Here is a 24,508-nt window from a genome sequence, read left to right as displayed (position 1 = left end):
TACAGACATTTCGTGAAACCTTTAAAATAATTCAGATATTTCCCTCAGCTATTGATAACACCTGGAAACTTTACTCTATCCTCGACCGGTTCTCCTGGGAGGAATATCTAAAAGTTATCCCATAGAAATCTGCCAAAAGAGCCACTGAAAACAATCTTGTACATATGAATTTCTGTGTCACCATTCATATGCATTTGATAATCGTGGCCGGAAAATTAGGTTGCTATCTAGAAAATGGTTTCAGAACCACTCAGCAGTTTGTTGGAGATATTAAATCACAATTCCTACACAATAAGTCGAGAATTTCATTGAAGTATGACAAACCGTGTTTACTGTATCCTAGTATTCGTATAATCTACTTTAGCTCTATTCCTTATGGTTGGCATTGAAAACCTATTCCAAAACAGTTGTTACTTTATTACTTCGGCTGTATTTGCATCTCAGTAAAAAGTTTTTTTTTTAGTTCTGCTATCAATTGTCTTTTCTACTTTTTTTAAAATCAAAAGTCACAACTTTAGCATTCTGTAGCCAGGACAGGAAGTTAGCTAGTTAATCTCCTGTCCGCTAACTAAATAGATATTTTATGTAAAGAAGACTTGTATGCCCCCCTTTTATTAATAACAATTAATAGATTATCGGTAGGAAGAACACCATTTGCATATACTCAGACTGTACGATCTGGCAAGACGCTTCTGAGTGAAGACGGAAGAGGAAGACAGACGAGCAACTTACCGTATATACTCGACTATAAAACACCTTCGCCTATAAGACGCACCCCCGACTTACAAGGTTCAAATCGAGAATTTTATCATTGACCCGACTATAAGTCGCAGCGACGTTTTTGATGTTGGACAGCAAAGTTCGATTAGGAATCGCGCCGATATAGTTGTTGAGTTTTCGTGGAGTCACATGGCCTAGTGGTTAGAGCAGTGAACTCGCGGTCGAGTGATCGCGGGTTCGAATCTCAGACCAGGCGATGTGTGTGTTTATGAGCGAAATACCCAAGCTCCATGTGGCTCCGACAGAAGGTAATGGTGAACTTCTGCTGACTCTTTCGCCACAACTTTCTCTCAATGTTTCCTCCTGCATCTAGTAGCTCACCAGTAACGGACCGGTGTCCCGTCTAGGTGGGGAGCCTATACGCCAATGAAACCAGGAATTCGGTCCTTATGAGCCAGGCATGGCTCGAGAAAGAACAAGCAACAACAACCGAACTTTCAGTATGCTGAAGATGACTTACAACACCTGTTATCCCATTAAATCCATGCATTTTGGAAACCATTGTCTATAATGTAAAATTTTATCCTTTTCGGTTATTCCAAGACGTGGCTTGTACCTAGAATATATCTGAAGATTTTTATAGGATGCGCTTTATAAGTCGCACCCCTAACTTTAGATGAAAATTTCAGGGAAAATATGTGTGACTTATAGCCGAGTGGGAGTGATAGCTTGATTGCTGTCAAGATCAAAAGTAGCCTTGATGAGAATGCAACAAATTTTCGAAAGAGCTAGATAGATCTGAAGAGAGAGAGAGAGAGAGAGAGAGAGAGAGAGAGAGAGAGAGAGAGAGAGATAAAAGAGTTCGACGAGAATAGGGTCTATTTCTGGGATGCATTGTTTGGGGAAATGGTAGGGACATTGTCAAGGCCGATGTCCTCATTGAATGTATACCCGGTGATGAAATAATAGAGCGGAGAACTTATCTGGCCTGGAAATGTTATAAATCTATACCCTGCAATGATTTTACTGTCAGAGATTATTTACAGTTAAACCGGATGCGTTCAATGCTTTGCACACACGTTTTTTGGAAATTGTTTGGATATTTATTAAAATATTAATTAATAGAATATTGTCATTCAAGAAATGCTCATAGCATTTGTCACTAATGCAACCCTTTAAATCGTAGTAGTCTAACTGACAAAATAAATTTTCATATTTTTATAGTCTGTGGGAAAATTTCTTAAACTTTAAAGCTTAAAAGTTTTTCTGATTCCTTTTTAGTTATTGGTTTAAAACTATTGTCATACACTAATCTTGTGATTATCGTATTTTAATTAGATTTATGTAAAATTCACAGGGAAGAGATATTAGAATGTTGTTTTGTGTCTTAGTCAGTTCTTATAGATTAGGCACGGACCACGGATTTGTTGTTCTGAACATATGCTTCTGCAAAGCTGAAGACCATATTGCATTGTGATTGACTTGTCTACTTTTGTGTACCTGTTCCTGTTGTTTAGCCCCAGGTCCGTCTCTATCGAGTAGACTTGTGATAAAAGATATTTTAGCTTTGTCCACTCCACCATTTTGTATATTTCTAGGGACTGCATTATCCAATGTATTCTTAGTTTAAGATGATGTAGAGTGGTTTGAAGAAAATTTGGGTGTTAATTCTATCAGGTCGAACGACCACATAGGTTCCTCATTGGATTGTGACGCCCTTGCAGAATCTGATGATGGCCAATGTTGTGACAGATAACAACGGTCAAATAACAACAGTTACTGTTTCTGAGTATTTAACATTGATCGTATGTATTCCAGCAAAGTTCTTGAAGCTAATGACTCCTCAACTTTTTCTGAGTATTTATATTTTCTTTTGTATTTGTCTGGGTTGAGAAGGGGAGATAGAGTCTGTAGAAATGTTATGGGGTGTTTGTATATATGTTTGAGTTTTTGAAGGTGCCTTTTCATGCAGGGACAAGAACTGTGGGGACTGGATTAGACTGCAGTAACAGACTATACTTTTCATGTTCAGGTTGTTCATCAGTTTTACCAATTTATTTCGTTATGCATTTAGTGTTTGAGAGCTGTAAATGTATAACTTGATGATGCGTGTTATCTGTTTGCCTAATATTTTAGATTATTAGCTGCGGAAAGACAGAGACAGAGACAAAACAGGCATAATCTCTGCATATTTATGCACAGTGTTAATATTGGTTTGAAGTTTTGGCACAAGACCAGAAATTTCGGGGAGGGAGTAACTCGATTACAACGACTCTCCAGTACTCCATTAGTACTTATTTTATCGACCCCAAAGGATGAAAAGCAAAGTCAACCTCGGCGGAATTTTGAATTTAGGCCGTAAAGATGGACGAAGTGCCGCTAAGCATTTTGCCCGGCGTGCTAACGATTCTGCCAGCTCACCGCCTTACTGAGTGTTAATATTGATTGTATTTCAAGTTATCAGGTGTTGTTGGTAAGGAGGAATACAATGGATTTGGTTGGTGCTACTTTAAGCCTATTGTTGGGATTAATGAAAACTTTAAGAACAGTGAAAGATCTGAATGTAGTATCATCTGTATTGGACTCTGTATATGTTTTAAAGATTGAATAGGAAAACCATACAAGCATTGGCTTAAAAGATTTGGAAACAGAACCTATCTTTGTGGCAACTTCATTTGAGAATTTATGAATTCTAGTGCGACGATTTGTACAATAGTGACCTGGCGGTAGTTTGTTAAGAAGAATTTTGTTTTATTTCGTAAGAGGATGTTGCGAAGTTTGTGTATTAGTGGATGAAAGGGAATAGAATTGGTTGGTTTACTGATGTCAAATGGGTTAAAATGTGTAGATATTTATTTATTTATTTATTCATTTATTTATTTATTTATATTTATTTATTTATTCCTTTATTTATTTTTCTTGGATTCAATTTGTATTGCTGTGGTTGAGGAGTGCAGCAGCCTGAAACCAAATTGTGTTTTGGAGAAGATAATATTTCGTTTAGGGATGTCAAAGGTGTAACTTCCGAAGAATATTAAGAGTGTTTATAAGATGCTTCTTCAGTTGGATTGTTGTTAGGTTTTAGAATGATGATTTTTGCCGTTTTGAGATTAAAGGGATTTGGCAATGCTTATACGAGTGATTGTAGATATTTGTGAGTGCAATGTTTCCTCCAGTTACTTGGTGCTTAATGTTTATGTTTGTGATTTTGTCAGCACATGAGACTTTTGAAACTTTAGATTTCCCAATTCCTTTAGTGGAAAGGAATCAAAAGATAATGATGGCTTTTGATAACTTGTGATGGCTTGTGGTGTGAAGGTCGTGATGGCTTATGCATATTTTTGTTCTTGTCATTTTATTATTTTCTTTGTTATCCACTCTGTTATATGGAACTGATGTGTAGAAGTTACTAAAAGTATTATAAAAGAGATCAGACACCTTTAACGCGTAGCCATACAGAAAACATTACAGAATGTCCTGGATAGAAGACACAACCAATGATGAAGTTGCAGGAATAGTAAAATAAATGTAATACATGTTATCTAAGATAGATGATTAAATGCTTTGCACACTCAGTAAAAGTATATTTTATAGAGACGTGTACAGACGGCAAAATGAATGGGAGGAAAAGAAAAACCAAAAGTTATATGAATAAATAAGATTCAAAAGTTAGTTTTAGAATACAGTAAATATATAAGGACAGAACAAGAATGACTGATATGGCGATTTTTAACATTCAACTGGATGATAGAGGACAATACCTGGTAGTAGTGATAACTTTTGAGAATTGCTTGTTGAGACTGTTTACTTGGTGTTGAGTATTGACGCATTATTCGAAGTTATGTCATAGGATATGATGTAAATGCCATTGTTGTTTATCATAATACTAATTACTCTAAATAGTGTCTTACTGTTTGTCTTGCTGTTTATTTAGAAACAGATGTGTACCAGCTTTCGGTCTTTCTATTCTTTATTTTCTTTGTTGCCCATAGTTTTCGTCAAATTAACCATTTCGGTTGTATAACTTGTTGGGACTGTACATTTTTTGTGGCCTGTGTCATAGGCTTTTGAATGCGGCAATTATTTGAATGAATGTATGTACTGCGATGTATTGGTGATGACAGCATTGTTGAATTCAGGAAGTGTTTATTCTATTTCTTGGTGAAACTGGTTACACTGAACAGTTTTGAAATTTGTGAACGTGTTTTTACAAACTTGCGACGTGATGATGATTGGTTTGTAATCAGAGAAAAATTGATAGATTGTTTACCATGTGGTTTGTATAGATCAGATGATGTCTTAGAAAGAGGTATTGTAGATATCTTGGTAAGTGTGCATATGATATGCTTAGAATATAAAATGAGTTCAGCTGTGAGGCTACCGAGTCTCCTCTAATATCGATATTATTTTTCATCAGAATCAAATGTGTATATTAAAGTCTTTGTATAATAATGTTTGGAAAACTTAAGTGCTGCAGTCGGGTGCGTAACCTGGTAAGGCGGTTAGTGATGTCGATGGTGGTGATAGTGATGATATCTATACATACACATAAACATATATATGTTGCATACATGCTCACACACGCGCATATTGTCTATGTTTATCTTGATTGATTGCACTTCTAATGTGCTACTGTATTCTGTTACTCTTGAGATCGTGTGTTATATCAATATGCGTATATAATTGGTTAATCTCAAACCACACTCAATTGCGTGGATTGAATAGTGCCGTTTGCATTATTTCCTTTATTTCAATTTTGTCTTTTGTGATGCATATTACTACTCGCCAAAAAAATATTAATAGCCCTTTTATTAATATATGCATAACTCTGTAATAGGAATTATGGAGTTATACATGTTGGATAGACATGTAAGGAATTTCCTATTAGAAATTCTTCAGGCAGAGAAATTCCTGTTTTGTTATTCAATAAATCTGCAAATATTTCCAGAATTTTCAACTTCAATATGTACTTCGTACGTATACAGCAACAGAATAAAGTATATTAGATTGTGATAATGGAATAAGAAGATATGCTTCAAGAGGAAACAACTGGGATTTTACTCTACCAATCTTTGCATACACGCGCGCGCGCACAATTATAATTATACATACATACATACATATATATATATATATATATATATATGTTTCTGTCTATCTGACCGCTAAATCTACAAGTCTTTAAAAATTCTCTCTCTGTTTATTTTCTTTTATTCCTTTCTGTTGAAGAGCGTAGGCTCGAAACGTAAAAGACTTTCTCACTTCCCTGAGCGTCAAACTGATACACCTGCTTGTTGTTTATACACCTGTCTTCTTGTTTTTCAATAAATTTCAACTAATATATATATATATATATATACATGACGAGTTTCTTTCAGTTTCAGTCTACCATACCCATTCACAAGGGTTTTTATCGGCCTGTGACTTTAGTAGAAGACACTTACCCAAGGTGCTACGCAGTGACACTGAACCCAGAGCCATGTCGTTGGAAAGCAAACACCTTATTACGCAGCCACGCCTGCGCCTATCTTGTAAATAGAGGTTTGGTAAATATCATCATTTGATGTATTTGTGTTGGTCTTTCTGAAATGCTTACCTTTTTAGAAGTTTTTGAGTAGTTTCCCTATAATAGCGTCTCTACGTGTTGGTCCACTCGTTTCTATGAACCGAGTTGACATGTTCGACTGGTATTTGAGCTTCAGTAATTCAATCTATTTTCGTAGGCATATATTCGGGAAAACCTTAATTCAATATGTTCTTGAAATTTTAGATTGTAGAGTGCCATTTGGCGGTGATATAGCTCTTAATTATAGTAGGTTGAGCGATTGCGCAGAAACTCCTCTACAGACCGCAAGGTAAACGGATCGCTGCGTTTCTAGTAAACATATCTTAGTAACATTCTAAATACATAACAGTAAACACAAAGGGAAGTTAAAAATTATTTGTATCTTCGCCAAAATCTTTTTAGGTTGGCCGCACCGACTTCAGCGCTCGCGTGCTAAAAGGTGGTAATCTTCTGTTTACATGACCGAAGTTTGACCTTGATCGCTGCAGTTTTCTCTCTTGTGTGAAAGTAAACATGGCCGCTCTGTTGGCAGTGTACACCAAGGAAGAACAGAAATAAGAGATCTGATTTCTCCGATCTGAAAATGTGTCATGGGTTGAAATTCATCGCACACTTTTAGTACAATACAGGGACTGCGCTCTGCCACGCAGAGGTGTGGATGAGGGGATCAAGATGTTTAAAAACAACTGGAAAGCGTGAAGCATGAAGAGGGAGAAGGACGACAATCAACCACCACCACTCACATGAAGATTCAATAGACTCGAAAGATGGTTCTGGCGGACCGACGAGTGACCATTGATGAGGTGGCATGTTCTCTTCAAGTTAGTCATGGTTCTACGTACGAAATCATCCACGACAAGCTTCGCTTCTGTAAAGTCTGTGCAAGATGGGTGCCAAGAGAGCTTACCGAAGCGCATAATCGTAATCGTGTGGAAATCTGTTAACGTTTACACGATGAAGGCAAAGTTTTTTTGAGAGAGAATAGCGAGAGGATATGAAACCTGAGTCCATTTTGATCCAGAATCTGAAAGGTAGAGCATGGATTATAAACAACCTGAAATGCTGGTGAAAAAGATAAAAAAATGTAAAAAAAACCCCAAAAATTCGAGACTCAACCGTCCGCAGAAAAATTGATACCTTTCCGGGGAAGCAAAAGGGCCCACTTTGGAACATTATCTGGAAAAGGAATCTCCAATCACCACTGTAGACTACAGTAAAATGCTGGCCAACAAACGGAAACCAGCAATTCTCATGTTAAAGCAAGTGTTATTGCTGCATGACAATCCACAGCAAAGGTTCTCAATTCTGGTGCCACAACAGTTTTGATTCTCTCATCTTATATTAATTGGCTTGATAGCCCAGAAAAAATATTCCATTCTTTCACATTTGAACTCGCGAGCGATTGTTCTCTTATTCTCTGCTGATTATGCTTCTTTCCCACGGACAATAAAAAAGGAAAAAAATACGCCATAAACTTACTCTTGATTTTATATATGTATGAAATTCACTTAAAATATCATATTTTAACCGAGAAGAAATGAAAGGGAAAATTTGGAAACCATACACCCTTAGTTGTATGACTACTATTATATATAACATGCATTAGCAGAAGAATGAACTCTGTAAGTCGTAAGTGGAATTGAGAATGTGGACTTTTACCATTTTTCTAAGATGAATAGCCTAAAAGAAGCTCCAAGTAGAAATTGAAGACAAGTTATAAACTCAGATCACGGTATCAATTAAATGATTACGGTACCAATTTAAAAAAATGAAAACTACATAGCTACATATTATATAACAAACTATATAACAGCATATTTGTGTCCTAAAATGAATTTGTTTGATGGTACTCCAATACAGTATTACTTTACTCAAATCGAAGGCAATTAATAATTTATATTTTTATGTGAACAACAAAAGCAAAAATTTTTGTAGTGGTAGAAAATTCTTTTCCCCTGATACCCCAAATAAAAAATATTTTGTAGAAATTAATTTGGAAGCGAAATTTGTGATTAGCATCAAAGAGTTTCTTACTGAGGAAAAAAGAAAAAAAAAACTTGCGAAAAGCTAACAAACTAGACCTAAAATACCCGATACTTGAAACATGAAATCCGACTCTCAACCGCTGTCAGTTAAAAAGTGAAACTAGTGCCTTGACCGAGAACAAGAAAGAATGCCAGCTGAATCTGGGAAAATGATGTCTAGCATATGTACCCTGAACAACCTGATAAATGATATCTAGCTTATATGAACCAGTTTATATATTCCATATACATTCTTAGTTGCATCACCTGAAGATAAATAATACTACTGAAAAAAAATATTGTGATGTTAAGATATAACGAGATATATTGTAACTGACAGTACCATTTAGCAGAGATTGAATGTAAGAATATACTATTTCTTGAGATATACTTGCTAGGAATCTAACACTGCCCCACTCCAATTAATTTTACTGACATCAATATCGTTAGTTTTTCTTCCCCAACCCCGTTTATGCAACTTAACATTCTGACGTTGATAAATTTAACTACATTCCAGAGGCCTTACCGTGGGAGGGTTTTCTTTATCAACACTTCCTCCTAGAACTTTGAGATATTCGATAAAATTCTTTGCCTTATAGCAGCTGATATTTTTTCACTATAAATTATACTATACCATCAAATCGTTAGCCATTACTGATCGTACTTGTTTTTTTTTTTTTTTTGGTAACTTGGTATTTGCCTACCTACGCTATTTAGAAAAAGTGTTTTTCCTTCCTTTACACTGAAATTTTTCACATGACCTATGTATGCAAAAAAAAAAAAAAGAAAAGGATAGTGCAACTACAGCTAATTCTGTTGATTACCGTCAGATGTTATTTGTGTGTGTATGTGTGTGTGTGTGTGTGTGTGTGTGTGTGTGTGTGTGTGTGTGTGTGTGTGTGTGTGTGTGTGATCTCTTTCGATTCTGTAACATTTATCTGCATTCTAGATGTCTTCAGACTTTTTTCAGGAGAAACATTTATTAATTTCAAAGAAGTACAAAACTCTAATTTCCTTCAAAGTAGGAACTTCAATGCACTCATTGCTTATGGCAATTTCAAATTCTCATCTTAGATTTTACCGTTAATTCAGTAAAAGTGATCTAAACATAAAGACAACTATTCGAATATTATCAAAACGAATGGAACATCAGGTTAGTCGAGAATCGTGCTACGTATTCAGTCTATTAATGATAGACCCAGCTGGCATACGTTATGAATTATTAAGTGTATATGTTGCATAGCAGCCACACAAACGAGAACTATTTATGCATACATAAGCAGTTTTAGAATACTCTTAATTATAGATGAACAAAACATTCATTCAGCAAAAGTAAAAGAGTTTTTCTACTGTCATACACATATATCCATACAGCCATACCAGAAGAAAAATAATTCCACTCATACATTTGCATAGTATTTACGCAAACACATACATATATGTCCTCATTTACACACGCACATATACATATATACAAATATATACGCAAACCCAAGTGTGTCCTCCTACACACACTTATACATATACCCAACCGTAAACATATACAAGATATAGTTACAGAATATTCTTAATGGAATGAAAAGAGGAAGAAGACACTTGAAGTGAGGCATAGTGGAAGTTGAGGCGTACTTTTGCGGAGTAGATGTTCCCAGGGTAAAGACATGATTTTCCTTGCGTCTGCAAGAGTGAGTCGACCATGGTGTAAGAGAACATTCCAGATCGATGCGTGGTCAATTGTGTGGCTTGGTGAATTAAAACGACTTGTGAAGGGTTTGAGGACTCCATAGACGTTGCTACAAATATCAAGGAATTTACGGAAAAAGCGTTGCCTATGTATAAAGCATTGCAGAATTTGCATGATGTATTAGATCGGGGTAGAACAGTTGAAGTGGTCAGTCACGTTGATATATGACGTTCAATATGAAAATAGACTGTGTTGAATACTGCTCAGTGATGGGCACCGTCCTGATCGTAGGATAAAATCATTCTGATAAATTCTGAAAAATTCTTTAAATCCAGGAACAAATGTATTTAAACACCTGAAATATTGATTTTCTGCATAGGCACAAGACCAAGGTCACATTTTTTTTCTTTGAGATGGAGAGGTGAAGGAACTATTGTAAAGTGTGAAGAGTGACAGAACCACATAATGCAAAGCATTTTGTCCAGTACTCCACCGATTCTGCCGATCCATTCGTATTCTGCAGGTCTACACAAACACAAATTTCCTACACACATCAATTGCACATGGGCACAGTTATCTATGTATGAAGTGAAGGATTTGTCAGTTAAACCAACTCTCTCTCAATATTTAATTAATCTTTAAAAACTGTAGCACTTGTTAATGGCCAAAGAACATGCACACTGAAATGTACTGCTTATTTAGGAAATAAACATGTGCAAACAAGCTGTAGGGAATCATAGCTTTAGGAGTAAGTTATCGATTGAGGTGGGAATTAAATTATACATTCTTATATAATTTCTTGTTCCTCTTGGAAACTTGCAAAATAAAAGGAAGCGGGAAAAATTCTGAGTGCTTATTTTAATTTCTAATTATTTTTTGGTAAATATTTCAACATTAGTTATAGAATATATTTACTTCATATCCGGTTCCCACGGCAGTCAAGTATCAACTTCCGACTCTTTGAACCAACTAATTTCAGACGCTTGATGATGCTAGATTACTTCTCATTTAACTATATGTTGCACACGCCTCCTAATATATTCTCTCTCTGTCTCGTTCTCTGTTTCTGTCTCTCTTTGTCTCTCTCCCTCCCTCCCTCTCTCTATTCGTTACCCCTACATCTACTGCTAATCATTGCACTCTATCCCCTCTTTCCACCGCTTCCTTCTCTTTGTATTTGGTTTCTATTTCTCATTCATCCATTCGTACTTTTACAGGAGACCAAAGTCCATTCTGTCCTTCCATACCATCTCATTTCATTTTCTATCGCACACTTCCATTTCTTTCTTTCTTTCTTTCTTTCTTTGTTTTCTTTCTTTCTTTCTTTCTTTCTTTCTTTCTTTCTTTCTTTTTTCACATTGTTCTTGTCGATTGTATTTAACATGGTCAGGGTGGTTTTTGCTTCGTCGAAGCCATCTGTGCCATTTCATCCATGGCCATCTTGTTTTCTATATCTAAGCTTATTCTGTTCAATCTTCTCTTTTTTTTCCAAGACGATAAGGTATAGATTGAGGGAGATTTAACTGTTTTTTTCCTAGCAAGTCAAGTGACCCATAAATGTGCCCTCATCAAGCTGGTAGTGACATGGTTGATTTTAGTAACATGGTTTGAATCCGTGGAGAGATGATGAATATGAGGGCAGGTAATATCTAGGATGTGAAAGGTGGTAAGCTAGCAGAATCGTTAGCACGCCGGGCACAAAGCCTGGCGGCATTTCGCCCGTCTTTATGTTCAGGGTTCAAATATCGCCGGAGTCGACTTTACCTTTCGTCCTTTCGGGGTCGATGAAATAAGTATCAGTTGAGCACTGGGGTCAATGTAATCGACTTAGCTCCCCGCTTAAATTGCTTGCCTTGTGCCAAAATTTGAAACCGATATTTAGGACGTGGTTTTATCTGACCTTTGAAAGTGTACTTAGGAGGGTGAAGGCTCCGAGTAATGCTGTCTTGGTTGTAATGTATTTTATTATAAACAAAGCTAGTTGCATGATAAGTTCATAGGCTAGAGCGATCAGGTGATGCGTAAGCATAAAAAATGCCTTTGTGTAGAAAGTAAAGAGTTATGATAAGTATATTGTGCCGAGGTCAATATTGCCTTTTATCTTTTCGGCTTCGATAAAATGAAATATTAGCCAAGTACTGAAGGCAATCTCATCGACTAACATGCTACCCTTAAAATTACTGGCCTTGTTTCTGAATGAGAAACAATGAACATATAAGGGCTGTTATCCCTTTTACGTGGCTGTTCCATGCAGAACAATTGTTACTATATTTTGCTCACAATATATTGGGTCATCCCATAAATAATGTGGTTTTTTTCAATAGCATGAGCTAAAAGTTGGAGTGGGCAGGATAATCTCCCTGCATCAACTTGCTATAAAAGCAGGTAGTAAGTTTACTTTGTGCTTATTCTTAGTGCAAGTTTTGAAGAGTGCAGCTAGATTTTAACAGTTATTCCTTCAAAGCTATAATGGAAGTGACAAAGGAGCATATTTTGCTTTATGAGTTCAATAAAGGCAACAACGCTACGGAAAGTGCGAGGAATATTAATGCAGTATATGGGGATCGGACAGTAAGCGTAAGCCAATGTCAACGGTGGTTTCAGAAGTTCCGAGCCGGAAACTAAAGCCTAGAAGACGAGTCTCATCCTGGAAGATCTGTAGAGCACGACGAGGAGGCCCTGCAAAACCTGGTGGAGCAAAATCCCATCATAACTGTTAAGGAAGTAGCAGTGAACGTGTGATCTTCTTTGCTATCTCGTCTCACGAATGAACATTTTTTCGACCGAATAGTGACCGGCGACGAGAAATGGGTTCTCTATTAAAATGTCAAGAGCCGAAGACAGTGGGTAGGGAAAGGAAAAACGTCGGCACACCAGGCTAAAGAAGGTCTTCATCCACATATAGTGTTATCTGTTTGGTGGGATACGAAAAGTTTAGTCCACTTTGAACTTTTAAACCCAAACCAAACGATATCTAAGGAGATCTACTGCGAGCAGCTTGAGCAATTTGTCAGCGTTAGAAGAAAAACGACCGTCTTTGGTTTCAAGACGAAAGGTGTTCTTCCATCAGGATAATGCTCGGTCACATACAACGAGGATGACATTCCAAAGGCTGGAGCAGTTTGAATGGGAAATGATGCTCCGCTCACCATATTCGCCGGACATTGCCCATCTAATTATCATTTATTCCGCATCCTTCAAAATCATTTGGATGGAAAAAATATGAATTCTGGAAACGAGGTGAGAACAGTACTGGAGGAGTACTTTTCGTCACAGATAAGGGAATTTTGGAAGCCGGGCTTTGTAAGTCTACCAGATAGATGGAAGAGCATTGTACAAAATGAAGGAGAGTATATTTTAGATTAAAAAAGAACTTTGTTTATCTTAATTTTGAAAAATATAAAAAAAGGATGGAGAAAAACCGCATTATTTATGGAATGACCCAATATAAACAAAGAAGCGGCTATCAGTCGGTGATCTTGCAACAAGCTGAAGTAGCTGGTTTTAAATCTCTGAAAGAAATACACATAGTAACAGTACTAAACGGTAAAGGCTATCACTTGCAGAACAAGTGTTACTATATTTTAACCCCAGAAAGACATTTTGTCCCGCTGGCTATCGACCTGTGTCTGTTTTATTGTGAGCAAGGGAGCGAACCACTCCAGCCAAGCAGAAACAGTTGACCGGTTCCAGGGTTCCTTCTTATCCTCAGTACTGGACATTTATAGATGACAACTATTCGTTCGTCGATAGCCAGCAGGGAAAGATGTTTTCCTGGAGTTAGAATATAGTAACACTTGTTCTGCATGGAACAGTTACGTAAAAGTGGTAACAACCTTTACTGTTTAGTACTGTTACTATGTGAATCTCTTTCAGAGATTTAAAACCAGTAACTTTAGCTCGTCGCAAGATCAGCGACTGATAGTGGCATCTTTGTGTATATACTGTGAGCAAGGACGAATAGCTGCATGATCATTAACGGACCGTTTCAAAAATTCCTCAAACCACTGACGGTTTGTTATCGGAATTGGTGATAAAAAAGAATGCAGTGTAAATTTCCCCTAGACATAAAGCTGTCCTCGAAAGGAATATAAGGAATATTTCGAAAGGAATATAATAACTGCAATTCTGTAATGGGGTAGAAAAGACGAGCATGAAATGCTGTTTGAGGAATAAGGTTTAAAAAGGGAACACATTAGGAAACATCCAAACTTAAGTTTAACCAAATATTCGACTTTCTAGGGAAAGAAGGATGCTGTGAAACGCATACACACGCACAAACGCATACACACACACAAACGCATACACACGCGCTCATCCTCCCACACACACTCACAAACGCACGCATGTTAGTGTGAGGGACATTTTAAAGGTGTATCGTTTTAAATATCTTTACAAAGATATTTAAAAAACAATCTTCAAAACTAGCAACATTTAAATTATCTCTTTATTACAATAATTTTTTAATTATTGATCTGTGGATTCCAGTAAACCGAAATTATCAAGGTTCTTTTGTCTGTCTCTGTCCCAGTTTCTTACTCATTCACAAGACTCACAAAATATTGATTTCAAGTTTTCGCACAAGGCCAGCAATTTCGGGGAGGGGTAATTTGATTACATCGGCTCCAGTGCTCGGCTGATATTTATTTTATCGACTCCAAAAGGATAAAAACAAATCGACCTCGATGGAATTTGATCTCAGAATGCGAAAACGGACGAAGTGCTGTTAAGTATTTTGCGTGGCATGCTAACAATTCTGCCAGCTAGCCGCCTTCAAAACCCAGAAAATATTGGAATGTCTAAATAATTAATATGTTTTTGCTGTCAGACTGCCTCCATATGAATATCTACATAATTTACAGTCTTCAGAAACCTTTTTTTTATTTAATAAACAAAAACAAAAAGAGTATATCATTTTTAGATATGATTGTTTTTTTGTGGGGGAGTGGGGAAGCCCAAATTTTCGTGACTGTTTCTGTATATATGTTATTTTTTTCTCGATAGGTCCAGCATAAGTGATAAAATGGCTGCTGACTGGTTTCTGAGTTTGTTAACATGTCTATTGATAAGCATCAACCTTCATCTTTCATTTTCGCAAGATGGTGACCCGGCTTCATTTATCTACAGCAACAGCTTTGCTCTCGAACTGATTTCAACAAAACAAAACGTAACTGATTTGGCAAAACAATATGGCTTCCATCTGGGCTCAAAGGTCAATATTTTCTGAAGAATTTTGATTTAATTATATTTTACATTTCTTGAACCATCATCGTTATCTTGAGTCACAGAATGTTGTATATCTAATTTCAAAACTTGAAATATATCTTTAGTTCTGCTAAAACATTTTACATTGTTGTTGTTTATCCTCAAGACAACTGTGATCTTAAAAGAATTGCACACCTTGGCCTATATTGCTCAACGAGTCCTTTCGTTTTTAGAATAAGATTGTAGGTTGTCAATTGATTGAAATTTGGTTGTTAATTCGCGCAAATGAAACAACTAAACAGAAGTTCTTTTGTTGTCTTGCTTATGCGATAACTTATTTTCTCAGTTTATTACACTGTGTAATAATGTTTTTGTTGTTTTGGTCAGTAAGCGTTATTTTCTATTTGCTCCTATCTAGAACTCAAACGAAATGATTATTATTTCCTTCAAAATTTACTTTTGTGATCTGGATATCAATGTTTGAAACAGACCTGTTTTCCATCACATTTCAGACAGATTCAACGCTGAGTTGCTGAAGTAGAAATATCATTATAGCAAATATTCTGCTCTATACTGTGGTATAGATTTACTTGTCTCTGATCATAAGCAAGAATAGTGGGAGAGCATCACGGCCATGTGTTGAGAGGGATTCTTTGGGGTTTGAATAAATGCAACAAAGGCAAAGTTTGAAGGAAATATTAGCCGTTTTTCATACTTTCTGGGGGTAAGCAAATAGGAAATAACAGTTGTTACCCAAGGACAAAAATTGTGTTATATAATGTAATACGTGAAGTAGTCATACTAACTTTAAAAAATCAATATGTAATTATATAGTTTGTATGTTGAATAGTAATGATTTCACATATTTACCACGATATTTATTCTAACCAAATTATCGTTGACTAAATTTTAAAACACTTATATTTAATTTCTATTTCAGCACGATTACTTGAACGTTTATAGATTGGTTCATCCAGATATTCCCGTTTCGTCGAAAAGGAAAGCTCACAAATTCCTTGAGAGACTTAAGCAAGATGACAGGGTAAATTGAATGGCGTAGTTTGAATGTCTATTATGTCTGTTATGGTAATTAAAGTAACCAAGCTCTCAAATGTTTAAATAAAATGTTCCCATTTAAAATGTTTACATCTTTCGTTTGTTAATGTACTCCCACAGAAATATTTCGTGCTGTGTGAATATGTAAATAATATCATCAGACAACATCCAGTTAAGTCTGTTACAAAGTGTATCTAAAGCCCTAGTCGAATAAATAAATAAAATCAGTTCCTGTTATCAGCTTTCAAACGCTCTGTTGAACATATAACGTGTCAACACACATTATATAATTTAATTATAAAGGGACGCTGACCCATATTTAAGTAATTAAAAGGTGGGTTTGATTATTTCTAATGTTTTCAACATCACAAATAACGACAGTAAAGCAGCGATTTGGAAAAAATGTTAAGGGTTAGTTAATAATATTTGGCCGAAAAAATAATGGAGACCAGTCAGAATGTAGACTCAGCTAGGCTGTTTTGTCCGCTGTGAGAAAACAGTGAAGTATATCCAAAGAATAGCCATTACTATTCTTGGTTATACTTTTGTAGACGAAGCTCAACTAACCAGAAAATATCGAAGTAATTTCTCTTGCTTGCTCCATCAAAGTCCTAATACTTTCTCTATTCACTGTATGTATTCCCACAGTAGTTAATTACGATGTTGAAAACATTGCAAATAGTGAAACCCACTCTTTTATTACTCACCTCTTATGGTTTAGTTTAGTAGATGTGTCCACTATAAATCACAAGTCTTACTTAATTTTTTTGGAAAATAAATAATTATAATAAGTGAGTGTCATATATTATTTAAAATGCTTGGGCGGTGAGCTAGCACAATAGTGATCACGTCGGACAAATTGCTTAGCGGCGTCAGTAACGTTGTTAATAGGGGGAGCGACCGTCTCCACGGGCACATTTTTCAAAATTGGTGCTTTTTCAACAGTTCCTATTAATTCTTTAGTTCACTTGAGCGATAAAAGTCGAATCTCTCTCTCTCTCTCTCTCTCTCTCTCTCTCTTTCTCTCTCTCTCTCTCTCTCTCTCTCTCTCTCTTGTTTTTTGTTAATCGCATGGCCTTGGAAGAACTTTCTGGAATCATTACTTTATTTGGCCAAGCTCCAGCGTTTTTGAACTGTCTGCTCAATCTCCTGTGATGTGTTGGTGGCCGCCGGCATCTGAACAACCCAAACAAACCTTGAGTTTCATCTTTTTCACGTAATACCTATATCAGTAGTTGTAAGTTTCATACATAATGACATTATTACTGAAATTCCTTTTTTTATGTGCTCGCTCCCCCTAACTTTAGGACCTGAAATTGTAAGTGACATGTTTTTCTCTCTTTACATTCTCATTGCAAATTCTGTTGTGGTCAACTTTGCCCTTCATTCTTTATGAGTTTATAGATTGTAAATTTTTGTATTTCACAAAATATTTACTGCTTCCGCTCTGCTTTCCAAATTAAGTACTGCGGCTTAGGAAGTCCAGCAGAGTCAATAATTCATCCAATTGTTTCATGGAGTATTGCGATCGCAATCTAAGCATAAAGTGCAGACATAGAAAAGTTCCCCAACTGTCAAAACCGGTGGAAACATTGGTATCGAGGATCCAGTCAGTAAACAGCCTTTAATTTTAGACATAAGCAAATAGTGAAAATCTTGGAATTGGTTTCAAATTATCAGTTCTTTAAATGAGTTTCTGTTACTGCTACAGAATTCTATCATTCTGCAATTTCTGCAATATTGCGGCAGTGCTAAAACACCCCATTCTCAATGACTCGGCATAATTGGAAAATTCTTTTCTAGTTGTATTGCTTGCTACTAAGCAGTGGGGGAAGAGGTCACTGTTTAAGTAACAAGTGTTTTTTCTTTTCGTTATTTTGTAGTGCTTCGGCGAAATCCTCTCAAAACTTCTACTAGAGTGAAGTGAGGAGCTCTATTGGGTTGAATACTCGAAGATATGACCTTTCATTTTTGCACCTACAACCCGCTTCTCTTAAGTTTATTGGTTTTATTTGATAATTTAATTTCAAACTTATAAAAGTATTTTCATGTTTAACTAGGTGAAATACATTTTACAACTTAAACAACTGCTTCGCCATAAAAAGGGATCAGCTACATCTGCCGATCAAGAATTATCTTCCATGAGTAACTTCTCTGGTTACGATGCACATCACCTACAAGCACAAGCTATGAATTGGAGCCGACCCATATTTACAGACCCATATTTTATTGATCAATGGTATCTGGTACGTATTTAAATATATATATACATGCATACAATTATATATGTGTGTGAGTGTGTGTGTATGTGTGATTATATCTATCTGTTTGTCTGTTTGTCTGCATGTATGTATGCATAACTTTATCTAAATTCAATTCTTGATGCATGCGTGTCTCTTTGCATATTTCTTTTATGTTGACAATGATAGTCACTGAATTCTAAAAAAAATGCTAAAACGACTTTTCATTTTATAAAATACAATCTTGGCGTGAACCCCTTTGAAGAATCTCAAGAGAATTTTCCTTGTTGTTTCTTCAAAACTAGTTTTCACTGTTAGGCGTTATTCCAGTATGAAATCTTGTCCCCAACAACATAACCTCTAAGGGATTTTGTTGGCCTATTTCTGTTATATTTCATCAATGACTTACGAGATATGTTGGCGAACCAAGCTTAATTATTTTCAGATGATTTAAAACAATAAATTAAGAAGAAATACAATTGTTCTTGTGAAGAAGCAAAAGAAAATACTGCAATTTGTGTGTGTGTGTGTGTGTGTGTGTGTGTGTGTGTGTGTGTGTGTGTGTGTGTGTTTGTGTGTGTGTAATAATATGATTTTCTTACGTACGCCGAGGTTAAAAATTGATATTGTTATCGTTATTAATATTATTATAAGTCCCAACTGAGTACTGAGTTCGATTAAATCGATTATAAACCCAACAAATCGATCACATTGAGAGTGAACGCATTTCCACGGATAACAGACACATTTTGGTGCAAAGATATGCCCCTTAGAAAGAAAAAAATATTGATTTTTCCAGTAGATTAATACTGTTAAAATGAACCTAAGGGTATATTTACCAAAAGCAATAACAACAAAACACACACACACACACACACACACACACACACACACACACACACACACACACACACACACACACACACACACACAGGCACAAAAATGTTAGTTGAAAGCAGTGGCGGTTCGTAGATAAAATTATTTGGGGTGCTGCTTCAGAAAATTTTTAGCCGTTGTTTTAATATTGTGTAAGAGGAAACAAACATATAAAAAGAATATTTATACATAAACTTGATCAGTTCGCATTTTAGCTACTGCTGGGTAGTGTGTCTAATTTGTTCACTGAACATCGCCGCGGATTACCCCTTGGTTTTCAAAAATCCCCCCTAGATAACAAAATCTGCCCCATTTTTCAAATCCTGGCAGCAACATTGAAGCTGGAAACAGGATAATAATCTAATTCTACACTTTATCACATTCAAGAATATAAACACGTTTTTAAGCACAACACACGCGGAGTCAAAAAGAAACACTATCTTTCACCGGCACTGCATGAACGATAACGCTTCCTCTCCCTAACATGAAGCTTCTTATCTCGGACATGTGCGCATGCGCACGACAGCCAAACACCGCGTTGCTGGAACTGTGGAGCGCACAGTTCTATACAAGGTTTTTGTACTTTTTTCATAAACTAGGGGATGACTACTGACATTAAGCTTAAGGATTATATAATGCACAAGTATAAAGAAAGAATTAAAGAAAAAAGGACTCATTATATTGAATGTTATCGATAATATCGAATAGGGAGTGCTGCAGTTCCGCAGTGCCTATACACGAGCCCCCATTGGTTGAAAATATCTATTTCTTCATGATGGAAATTTGATTGAAGGACTGGTTTCGTCTTTTGCACTAACAGTTTGTTGGAATAAGAAGATAAAAGAAACACTGCATAGTATGGGTGTTGTTTACACGAGTATAAGAGAGAAAGAAGGTAATCTACCAATGTAATAAAAAAATGAAGATACAATAGCTTTCTTTATGTCTCCCCAAGAAGCGGGATTCACCGAAACATGGAGTGAAATCTCTTACATCTCAAAAGAGAGAGGGTTAGATACTACTTGTGTTGTCTTCAAGAACGAAAGAGAGAAATAAACTTAGGACATCGCACACTTGTTCAAATTATTATTGTTAGGAGATAGGTTTGGTTGTCATTAAAATCGTTAGAGAAAATGCTTGGTGGTATTTGTTCCGGCTCTTTACGGTCTGAGTTTAAATCCCATCGAGGTGAATTTTGCATTTCATCCTTCTGAAGTCGATAGAATAAATACCAGCCAAGCACTATTCTCTCCCCATAATACATCTTGCCTTGTGCTCCTGTAAAATATTATACAGGGTGTCCCAAAAAGATGTACCCACTCTTTGACTTCCCAGTACTCATGCATTTTGTGTTCAAGTAGATATTTATTGATATACATACAATCCTAAAAAGTTAAATTAATTTCAGGAAAATAAATTGTTGTAGAAACGATTATTTATTGTCATTAAGAATTATTTAATGTTCTCTCTCATTCCTGCGTATTCGCAAATGTTCAAACTGCCTTCCTTCATTTTCTAAACAAAGCTGATAACGTCCAACAATGGATTCGACAACATTGCCAAACATTTCATTTGGAATTGCAAGACATTGTATTCGAATTTCATTTTTCAAATCATCAACTGTCACTGGTTTTGCAGCGTAAACCTTATCTTTCCCATAAAAAAAAAATCCATTGGCGTGAGGTCTGGGAACGTGCAGGAAATTCAACGCTACCTCTCCTCCCAATCCATTTGTTTGGATTTGTTGCATCGAGGTAAGCCCGTACATCACGATGGTAGTGAGGAGGAGCTCCATCTTGCTGGAAGTAAATCTCTTCGTCCCCAAACATTTCTTCAATTCGTGGACCAACATTTTCCATCAATAAGTTTAAGTAAACTGGGCCACTGACAGTTTGGTAAAAAAAAAATGGTCCAACGATACCCAATGTTGACATTCCACACCACACTGTAACGCCTGGTAGGTTCAGATGCTGTTCCATAGTAAAATGTGGATTTTCACGGGCCCAATATGTGCAATTATGTCGGTTGACTGAACCATTTAACTTGAAGGTGGCTTCATCGCTCCATAAGATTTTCTCTGGAAACGTTGCATCCTCTGCGAATTTGTTCAGACACCATTCGCAAAATTGAACTCTCCGATCAGGATCGTCTTCATTGAGGGCTTGATTTAATGTTGGAACGTAACTTTTCCAATGAGCTCGTTTCAACATCCGATGAACACTCGATTTTGGGATTACTATCTCACGACTCAATTGTCTTACGGATTTCTTTGGGGATCGGGAAAGGGTTTCCATTAATTGGTTGTGTCTATTGGGGCTGGTGGATGTTCGTGGTCTTCCAGAGCGTTGCTTATTAACGTTCTGCACAGTTCCGTATGCTTCAAATTTATCTCTGATGCGAGCAATAGTGCGTCGTGTTGGTGGTGTCTTCTGAAACTGTCTGTTAAATTGTCTTTGCACTTCCGTGACATTTTCGTGCTTCCAGTAACACTTTAATATAATTTATTTTTCCTCAAACGTTAGTTGTGCATTTGCCATTGTGAAGGGTTAGTTGCGTCCGAAATATAAAAAAAACAATACATTAGTAATCGTCTGTCAAAAAGTGAGTACATCTTTTTGGGACACCCTGTATTTGCTGTTTTCCCATGATGTTGGCATTGTAACCGGTTTAATAACACTGCGCACCAGACCACAACTAGTGGTCTTGCATAAGAAGTATTTTTATTCTTTCTGCTATTAGGGCCCTTCTGTGTTCTTATCTAGGAGGCGCAATGGCCCAGTGGTTAGGGCAGCGGACTCGTGGTCATAGTATCGCGGTTTCGATTCCCAGACCGGGCGTTGTGAGTGTTTATTGAGCAAAAACACCTAAAGTTCCACAAGGCTCCGGCAGGGGATGGTGACGAACCCTGCCGTACTCTTTCACCACAACTTTCTCTCACTCTTTCTTCCTGTTTCTATTGTACTTGTAATTCAAAGGGTCAGCCTTGTCACACTATGTCACGCTGAATATCCCCGAGAACTACGTTAAGGGTACACGTGTCTGTGGAGTGCTCAGCCACTTGCACGTTAATTTCACGAGCAGGCTGTTCCGTTGATCGGATCAACTGGAACCCTCAACGTCGTAAGCGACGGAGTGCCAACAACAACAATGTTCTTATCTATCCTTATTTTGTATTGAGGACTTTCAAGACACGTCGTGCTGTTTCAAGTAAATAAGTTTTCTGCACCTGCTCTCCTATTAAATTCTAACTTTCCCAAGTTTGACTCTGGTATTTATCGTCTGTTTCCCATGTTCTTATAGATAATTAGTGGACGCATGACCTTATCAACATTTATATTCTAGCATTTGAGAACATTTTTACTTCAGGTTTGTGTAATATATTACTTTTCCTTTTTCTATTTACTTAACTCTGCTATCAAGTGGGTATGCTGAATCAATTACAAGATACTTTCTTCATATCGACGTTCATAATATCCAATTTGTTGGTCTGTTATCTACTTTGGCTTAGTGAAGGTGCACTCCAAAGCAAACTCATTTAATCGTTTTCAAGAGCTTTTTTCTGCGCCGACAAACTGGGTCTTTTCTGTATATACAAAACCGAACATCTTGCAAAGAATTCCACTGAATTATTGCAACAGTCTTATCCTCTCTGCACAATTTTACAAACTTTGAATGAACTCTGAGCATACTGAGCTATAACTGAATGTTTTGTTACACATTCTACATAAAGGTGAACGGTTCCGCTTATTTATCACTCTCTTGATCCATTTTAATCTTACAGACGGCTTCTGTGCTGCTAAAATTAATCCCCCAATTGTTTTTGTCATTCTTTATTGTAAGCAGAGAATGGTATTTTTTCTTTCAAAATTTGACTTATTTTTCACATTTCCTGTTTTATTTTTCTCTGTGAACTCTACCAGCTCCGTTAAAAACAGATCTCTTACACGGACTTAGGAATAACTTCCTCCTCAGAGAATGTCCCCGGTTTGATTACTCCTCAGAGAATGTCTCCGGTTTGATTACTGTAGACGAACAATCACTTCAATATTCATAAATCTCTCCTTTCCGGTATAAAGGCTCACATCTGGTTGGAGATTCAGGCTACTGTACAGTGTGAGTCGCTTTCTCGTCTTAATGTCGTAATTTTTAAATTTATCCTTTCTCTACTCAATCCAATGATTGAGCATAACTTATTAGTGATGCTGCCCTCGAGTTGATTGTTAGTATGTTATTTCCTGGATTTAAAAATCAATTTGGATTAAAAAAATTTTAATTCTAAGGAGATATTCTTTACTGAGGACTTCCTTCATTTATGTACCTTTAATTTTATCCCTTTCTGGTACTCCACGATCGCTGTGGTCTATTTTATAGACAAACCACTTCGCCTAAATTTCTGACCTCGTGTCTATCATTTTTGCGGCTTTTAGTTGCGACTCTCTATATTCTTAGTTTCAACAGAGGGCAACTTTGCTTTTCATCCTTTCGAGATTGATAAAATAAAGCACCAACGAAGTGCTGGGATCAGTGAAATCAACTTAACCCTTAACTTAAAATCAATCCGACTCCTTTGTAAAGGTTTCCCTGCCAGCTTCCTTTGGCCAGAAAGGGCCAGCAGTTTTCCTTTGTCTGATGGCCCTGGCAAAAGAAGTTGCGTGGTAGACACGATTGAAAAGATTGGAGACAGACATTTTCCTTTTCGGTCAAGCGTCATCGACTTTTTCTAGTTCCACTTACGAGGGAAAGTGAGTGTGGAGAGTGATGTGCTGCTTCCCAGTAAATTTATAAATAGGTCGATGAATGTAGAGAGTATGTCCCAAGTGAGTGGATTTGCCTGTAAGCTGAAAAGTATCGGGAACGATGAGCACTTCCCATGGTAGTCTTAGTGACCAGAGTGATATGGGTCATGTGGGGTTCATTGGTTGCCCCTGGGTCATTCTTCCTCTATTGCGGAATATTTTTTCAAACTTTCTTGTTATTGCTTTTATTGTTCACACTTGTTTATATAAATCCTACTCCTTTTGTATTGTCGTGAATGTATTCTTGCACCATTTTTGTGGTCAATAAAGAATTATTATTATTATTATTATTATTATTATTATTATTATTATTATTATTATCTTCAAGTACTGGGGTTGAT

At 36.6% G+C, this 24,508-nt stretch overlaps 1 protein-coding gene across 4 annotated transcripts in view; it reads left to right on the top strand.

The window, feature by feature from the left end:
- Nucleotides 1-24,508, top strand: part of LOC106874530 (PC3-like endoprotease variant B) — a 164,269-nt gene that overhangs the window by 47,027 nt on the left and 92,734 nt on the right. For all 4 annotated transcript variants that reach the window (XM_014922295.3, XM_089366630.1, XM_052974834.2 and 1 more), the window contains 3 exons: nucleotides 14,999-15,206; nucleotides 16,140-16,241; nucleotides 18,316-18,501. In XM_014922295.3, coding sequence (XP_014777781.1) covers nucleotides 15,018-15,206; nucleotides 16,140-16,241; nucleotides 18,316-18,501 — 477 coding nt within the window. In that variant the 5' untranslated portion in view covers nucleotides 14,999-15,017. The remainder of the gene's footprint in view (nucleotides 1-14,998; nucleotides 15,207-16,139; nucleotides 16,242-18,315; nucleotides 18,502-24,508) is intronic.

This window comes from Octopus bimaculoides, chromosome 19 (genome assembly GCF_046866305.1).
Source record: "Octopus bimaculoides isolate indiv1 chromosome 19, ASM4686630v1, whole genome shotgun sequence".
In the NCBI taxonomy this organism is placed as follows: Eukaryota; Metazoa; Mollusca; class Cephalopoda; order Octopoda; family Octopodidae; genus Octopus; species Octopus bimaculoides.
The sequence above is the reverse complement of the archived record's forward strand: the minus strand, read 5'-3'. Positions and strand labels throughout refer to the sequence as shown.